The sequence below is a fragment of the Meriones unguiculatus genome, chromosome 1 (assembly GCF_030254825.1).
Source record: "Meriones unguiculatus strain TT.TT164.6M chromosome 1, Bangor_MerUng_6.1, whole genome shotgun sequence".
NCBI classification, from domain to species: domain Eukaryota; kingdom Metazoa; phylum Chordata; class Mammalia; order Rodentia; family Muridae; genus Meriones; species Meriones unguiculatus.
Genome location: NC_083349.1, coordinates 129,521,647 through 129,529,485, shown reverse-complemented (window position 1 = coordinate 129,529,485; position 7,839 = coordinate 129,521,647). Strand labels below are relative to the sequence as shown.

Genomic DNA, 7,839 nt, shown 5'->3' with positions numbered 1-7,839 from the left:
CTAAAGACTGTTAGAGCTTTGCTCTGAATCCTAGCAGGCCTGTGAACACTTCCCATCCACGAGGATGCATTGTGAAGAGATGACTAAAGTCCCTTGCTACTGTATTTCTCAAAGTATGCTAGTAACAGACCCACATATGGCTTTATTTACACGTCTCCATTTTGACTTTTCTTCTATTGATGTTGACAGCATTGCATTTCCAGCAGTCTGAGGGTCACAGGCAGACAATGAAGCCTGAGACATCTTGTCCAAGATTAGATTCAAAACACACACACACACACACACACACACACACACACAACCTCAAAGAAAGTACATTGTATATTATCAAACATTTTATTGTATATTAATGCACAGTAATCAACAAACATAAGGTTTCATTGGCTGGAATGTGTAAAATGGTTGTTACAGGCCTTTTCTCTGTTTTCCATAACTAGAGAGTAAGAATGTTTCATTAGGTCTATCAGATTGCCTGTAAACCTTCCATTACAGAAATGTAAACACAACACTGGTCAAATCTCTAAACTCTTCAAGGCAGCACTAAACCCAATTGCTTGTTCATAATTCTGGCTTTCAGGACTTTCCTTAATATAAGGACAAAATATTAAGACAGTTCCTCAAAGTAGAATTTTAGCCACTGAGTTTCAGAAAATACAAAACATTTGTATGTGTTATGTGTGTACCAATGTGCACACATGCACATGTGAAAGCCAGAGGACAACCTCAGGAATGACTGACCAAGTTCTTTAAACATCTATCTATCTATCTGTGTGCATATACAGTCTGAGGATGCCTTGTTGGTTTGGTCCTTCCATCAAGTAAGTTTTCCAGGAACTGCACTTGTATTGTTATGTTTGGCAGCAACCACCCTTACCCACTGAGCCATTTCATAAGTCCCTATCTCATTTCTGAGACAGTCTCTCTGGCTTAGAGCTTGCCAAGTCGGCTAGGCTGGCCGGCCAGGATGCTCCAGGCATCTGTCTGTCTCCACTTCTCCAGTACTGAGACTGCAAGTGCATGTTACTCTGCAAAAACTTTAAGTGAGTTCTACGGATCCAACTCAGGTCTCCATGTGTAAATGCAAAGTACCAACTGAGCCATCTCTCTAATCCAGAACCTTCCTTCTAGAAAAAAATCATTTAAAACTAAGCACATGTGCATTCATAGTCACACGTGCAGACCCAGGGCGTGAAAGCCCAAGTCAAGATCACAGTTATACAAAGTCTGAGGTGTTACTGTCCACGTAGGCCAGAGCTCAGCCATCTCAACCACTCCTTGACCCGTTCTGTAGTGCTTGCCTCAGCTGCCAAGGCCTGGGGATAAGAGAGCTGGTCGATGAGCTTAACTCCTAGCTGGCAAACCACTGTTTCATATTTATCTGACTAATTTGTTCTTATTTTCTGTGAAACTAATCAATGTTATAGTGAGCACCTTGGAAACCAAAAAACGATTAAACGCCCTGAACCAGACAAACAATTAGATTACCCCTAGATACTGTGTCCTTGACGGAACAGTACAATTTTAAACTTAACATTTGACTTACTACACTGTTATTTTCTTTGGCACTTTTTTTGTGCAGTGTATGACAGGAACAAATCAAGACACTGAGAACACAATTCAGGTTATATGCTGCAATAGGAGCCACAAACTCATACCTTAGGAATAGGAGATTATCACAGTTCAGTCAACAGGCTTTCTCTTAAAGTCTGAAGCTGGATAAACATTTAAAACTATGTATCTGTGTTTCAGAACTTAACTGTAATCTATCAAACTACCTTTTAAATACTTTTATCAAGATTTTTGAACTTTGAAGAATGTTTCATTTAGGAAGGGAAAAAATCCTACTAGATAGAGAAAATAATTCACAAATTATTTCATTAAACTAAAGTCAAGAGTCTACAGTATTCCTGGGACTAAGCACTGTTTCTAAGTTTCGGTCTTCAGTCACTTGTAATCTCTGCAGATTTATTACTTCAGATTCCAGAGAAACTAGGGGTGTTTGACAAAACAGGAGCACAGGTAACAATGTGCCCTGCTCTGTGCTCACCAGCCCCCAACTGCATAAGATGTGACACCCAGGAAGAACTAGCCTGCACTTGTTACAGTCTGGGTAGAAACAGCTAAGTCATTCACTGAGTATGCAGGTACTTATACTTCTGTATCCAGAAAAAACAAAACCAAATGGCTCATTTGACATACTATTTTCCATGGAATCTTGACTTCACAGCTTTTATTCTGGCTTAATATTTTCAAACAAAACATTTCCAGTGGCAGAGCCCCAACTCAATTATTTAGAGGCCTAGCTTCATGGGAACTGATCCACACCGCATTCTTCCCCAGAGCTGCCCCCACAGGTCCCTCAGCTGGGTCCTGCTGACATTATGCACAGAACAATACTCCATGGTGGGGCTGTCCTGTGCCCTGTAGGATTTCAGCACCCGAGGCTCTCTCCAACAAGTACATGTCCACCTGTGGTGACAAGTGTGACCAAATCCCTGGGAAACAAAACCAGCCTTAGCTGAGAGCCACTGCAGGCTAGAAACAGAAGAGTGGGCTGGTAGTGGTGCCACGGAGGGATGGCACTATTTATTTCTCAGTTTCCACACGCACAACTGAGCGAACTCTAGTTACATGAGATCTACCAGCACACTGTGAAAAGCTGTGTAGGATGTGGATGAATCAGAAAGCTCCCACTGTGTACAGGATGGGTCCACAGTCAATATGCGTCCAGGTGACCTCATTAGTTCATTAGTTCTTTGAAGAAACACCTTTAGCAAGGGCTCCAAAAGGAATAAAATGTAAGAACCATTTGTGGAGTGTAAAACAGAAGAACCATTTTTCCAAGCTGTGAGTCGAGACATCTGGGCCATGTGCAGCTCACAGCCAGATATAACTGAGCCAGAGGAGAAACAAGGTCTGTGGAAGCAGCAGCAGCTAGGCATTATTCTTCTTTTCTTCTCCTTTTCCTCTCCTTTCTTTGCTCTTGTAAGTTCTTCAGGTCAGTCATCACGTTCAACGTCTTCCGTACCCACATAATCTAAAAATCATTTGGAGTCACGATTAAAACTGGGAAACACGAGACTGCAGAAAGCTAGTACATAAATGTCTGCTTCATACTTACCACAATGACCATGGCATTGAACAGCAATGGTGCGGAGAACACAATAGAAATGAACATTCCCCGGGAGTCAAAATACTGATACTTTGCAAACAATCTGTTTTAGAGGGGGAAAAAAAGAAAAATTATTGGACGTTCAGTCCTGGAAGGTAACAGATGTACAGCAGTTAAGAGTCTGGGTTCACAGATGAGTTCTTACAATTCCACAGCTTTAATTACAGCTTTAATGTTTCTCACACATTACAAAGGGCTGCATTCCTGCTATGGCTACTTAAGGAAGGACTGTGTCTGGTCCTTCCTGCTCCCAACCACTTAGTGAAGTAACTGCCATTCTCTGTAGGAGACTTGAAGGCTGCATGATTCCAACTTGCCCAAGGGTAAAGAGTCAAGCAGTAGAAGGCAGGACTTGTCTGTGGGGATTTCCCTCTCGGTAAATATGGAAATATGGTAGACAGCACTTTTTATTGACTCAGGAACAGCGACTGGGAACCTGTTACATGAGCTATGGGTTCCAGCGAGGAAATGTAAAGGCAGATTTGCTCTTGAAGAAAGCCTACCTTCTAGAGAGAAGGAGGAGCCCAGGTAGAAGGCTAGTCTGACTTATGGAAACAAAGCAGAGATCATGTGAATGTATGGGTGATGAGAAGTCAAGGCTAGACTCTGACTTGGAGAAGGGATCAACACAAATTTGAGGTGGCTGTGGGCCATAAGTAGGGGCTACAGCAGAGGCCATGGGCATCAATACAGTTCTGTGCTTTTCTCTGAGTGATTAAGGACTGGGATGTTTCCTGTACTGAGACAGGAAAATCAGTTAAAACAACTCAGGTGCCAGGGTTGGGGCTGGGGAAGCAGGAAGGTAACTGTGGAAGCTCTGGCACTGTCCAGGTAAAGGGCAGACATTTCCAAGAGGACAGGGGAGAGGGTAGGAGAAAGATCTCAAAAGCACAACTTACTCCTGAATAGTAACATATATTCAATACGCTAAACTCCCACCTTCTTAATTCTGCAACTCAAATTACTTTATAATACTCCCAGTATTCTCTCAGACTGTAACTTTATTGGCCAGCACCGTATGAGCTCGTGTGGTGCAGTCAACAAGCTTATGCCATCCTTAAAATATCTCACTGCTCTGTAAGCCTCTAAGGCCTCCTTGACTATAAGAAGTTACCCAAAAAGTGGCATTGGGATTTTCGTTAAATAATACAAATCCCAATAATGCAAATAGGCAAAAGGAGTTTTAAACTATTCTAATAAATAAAATTATTTGTCTTCAGTCAACAACAATAAAAAATATTTAACTGCTTGTTTCTTAGGGACTAAACCCATATGTCCAGGGTGCTTAATATTTATGTGGCCACAATTCCTGGCGTCCTCAATTTCCCTGTAAGTTTCATGCTGTCCTTAGAAAGTTTCATGTAACAATACCACTGCAGAGCAGAACTCCTAAGACAGAGTCAAGAGCATGAGAAGCTGACTTTACCTCCAATTCATTGCAGCCACTTCGTTGATGTACTCAGCACAATAGACCAACAGTACTGAGAGAAGACAGAATCCGTGTTAGATTTTCATGGCCAATCATAATCCATAACGAGAGAATACATTTTACATATAGCAATTCAACAGAATACCAAAATAAATTTGCTGAGAAATGCAATTTCCATTTTAGCTATGATGTGGGTAAGGATTATAAAACTGAAAACTTATAAAATATATTCATTTAACTGGAATCAGAAAAAGATCAAGACACTTGTAAGAGGCCATGGGTCTTAATCAAATGCCATGAAGCTCTTCTGCCCTGGCAGGACCACCAGGGTGCAGGTGAAAAGCTCATTGGTAGAGCTTCAGCATTCATCAAGACAAAGAAAGTCATTCCAGTGGAGATTTTTTTATATTTCTTGAGACTTTAATGAGCCATAGGGCATTCAAAGTGCTCACAAAGCAGTGTCTGTCGTTTCCTAAGAATGCTGTGGCTATCCTCCTTCATTACACTTAGAAAATTGCTCCATCTTTCAAGGCACATCGCTTGAGGCTTCTGTACTTTCAAACTGTACAGACTCTCATGCCAGTGCTTTTGTCTGCTCATACGGGTGTGACTCCACACTGGTGCAGGAACTCAGCCCCGCAGTTCTTGTCAGAATGATCATTACTGCTGCTAACAGTACAATTACAATCATCCACAATGATCTACCTAATGTGGGTGTCCCCAAGGAAGCCACATTAAGCTTAGAACCCTAAAGCTCGCCAATGAAGCCTCAACACTTCTCAGGTAAAGAATTTCAAATGAAGAATGGGCGGCGTCTCTATTAATGTCTATAATCATCACTTCTCTCGGTTTTGCTCACATTTCCTGCCTCTCACAGTCAACTGATTACATTTGTCTAAGATCAGCTTTTCCATTTATCAAGCAAAATTGTCTTGTCCTTCCAGTGCTCACAAAAATCAAGTATTTGCAGCTGTAATTACTCAGCTTTGGAACACTTAGCTCTTGGAGATGTGGTATCTGACCTGTGAGCCGGCTAACTACCCATCCCCCACCCCCAGACCACTTGTCTTCATTAGGGGCAGACCTCATGCCTAGGTCAGCAGCCAGTTGTTATTGACATTTTCTTACCGACATTTCACTATGTATCATTTTGACCCCACTGAGGAGCCCAATATATTGACTGTCCCCATTTTGCAGGGTACCACAGTTTTTACTTTTACGTGTTTTTATATAATCTTTCCCCATTCCATGTACCTAATCCCTTCCTAACATTTCTAAAGCCATTATCTTTAAGACTAATCTAAAATCCTATTTTATGCATAGAATGTCCCTTCATTTGCAGTCTGCTTTCCAGAGCAGGCAATGTGGGATTAAGCCTGGCAAGAAAACACCTGCATGAAAGACAAGCTGGACTGAACTCAAGCAGGGAACTATCTGTGTAAGAGTCAGAATTAAGAGAATCAGCATCTTAGTACATCTTCCCTGGCCAGTCTGACACAACAACAACAAAAGGACTCCTTTCAAGTCCAACCTCCAAAGACTACTTCATGATTCCAATACAAAATGGAAGGCTTGGGAAACCCTGTGAAAACATAATACAAACAAACCCGGGACAATATTGCAGCAACACGAGCACAGGGATTCAGCTGTCTCCTACTCACCCAGACACAGGAAGTGCCCGATCTGTAGTTTATACCTCTGTGACGAGAAGCATGTGAGAAGCAGACACAGCAGGTGGAAGACGATGAGCCCCCAAAGCCATGGCTCTGTCCAGTCTGTCTCCTGTGAGGATACACCGTTAAAAACCCGTTAGAAACCATGATCAATATGCCTGGGAAACTGCTTTCCTGTGGGTGGTGGGAGCTACTGGTCCCTTCCCTTGAGGTTGGTGACTACACAACTTAGGCCTCCCAGTCGAACGAAAAGGGAGGAAACGGTGCTTCAACTGCAAACACACCCACAGATTTCTACACAAAGATTTTAAAGTCTGAGCATACAGAATGGCAAACGCCGCCCATTTGCCTCTTTTGACTGTCATCTAAACAAGCCAGGTAAAGTCATGTTGACCTACGCACTTGGAGCACGCGAGGCTGCTTAGACCAAGCACCTTGTATGAAGGCCTGCAACTGAGAGCCATCCTGATCCGTAGGACCGACTGTGCCCAGCACTTCGGCAATGCACCCAGCTCGTTAGCTGGTGTGCTTCAGCAGTTCTGTGGGGTCTTAGAGACAGACATCGGTGTCCATGCCCCAAGGCTCAAATCTTTCTGACCCTGTCCCCACCTAACGCTAAGTTCCTGGCCCCGACTCCTCAGTACTTCTCATGCCCAAGACAGCACACTGACAGGGAGTCCAGAGAGTGGTAGGGAAAGCAATGTACGACGGTGCCAGGACCCAGAAGGCCGCCTTGGGGCACCAGGGATTTGCCCCTATCCAGCAGAGCAAACCGGGACTTGAGGATACAACCCGCCCGCGCAATACACACAAGAGCTAGCGAATCCCCACCCCGTGCCGGCACCGCCCAGTCCCCAGGGCCTACGAGTTACCATGATCACCGCGGGGATGCTGACAGGGAAGGCTCTGACTGAGAAAGGGGACGGCATCGCTCCGGGGATCGCAACAGCCTGGAGAAAGTCCGCAGCTTCCGACAGCCAGGAAAGGCGCCTAGTCTTCTCGCGAGATCTACAGGTAGGAACCTGGCACTTGGCTCTTCTCGCGAGAATTCTGTGATTTTTTTTTTTTTTTCAAGGCGGTCCAACTTTCACGATTACTTGAATGTCTATTTGTAAGACGTCTAAGAGTGCTTAGCTAGTTAGTGCTTAGCTAGTGCTTAGCTCCCAGAAAGCTGGGGGCTCTGAGGTTCCACAGACACAGCCGGTGCCAAGGTCGGACGGCACCCTCGCCCCGCACCCCGGGACGGACTCGGTCCGCTCCTAACAGACCTGCGGTGAACGCAGCATTCTCCCCACACACCTGAACACAGCGTTGGTCCCACAGACGCCGGATGATCTCGGGCGTCTGCACCCCACGCCTGGACACGGCGACCTCCACACAAACCCGAGATAAATACAGAGACCTGGGGTGGACATGTGGTCAGTCCCACAGCATCGGGATGAGCTCGCGTTCTCATTATGGAAAGGGCATAGACCGGCTTTCTTGCTTCACATATCCAGATGTACTGACTCTCCCACAGACCCAGGCTGGGTACTCTCTGTGCTCCCCACGGAGCAGGCGTAAAC

General features: G+C 44.5%; 1 protein-coding gene across 1 annotated transcript; it reads right to left on the bottom strand.

Moving 5' to 3' along the window:
* Nucleotides 1–316: 316 nt before the first annotated feature.
* On the bottom strand, nucleotides 317–7,283 carry Tmem18 (transmembrane protein 18). The gene is made up of 5 exons (XM_021643990.2): nucleotides 7,147–7,283; nucleotides 6,263–6,383; nucleotides 4,599–4,653; nucleotides 3,122–3,215; nucleotides 317–3,037 (listed from the first exon to the last, which is right to left on the bottom strand). Exons 1-5 carry the CDS (start codon nucleotides 7,201–7,203, stop codon nucleotides 2,942–2,944), a joined length of 423 nt encoding a protein of 140 aa, XP_021499665.1. The 5' UTR covers nucleotides 7,204–7,283; the 3' UTR covers nucleotides 317–2,941.
* Between the last annotated feature and the right edge of the window lie 556 nt (nucleotides 7,284–7,839).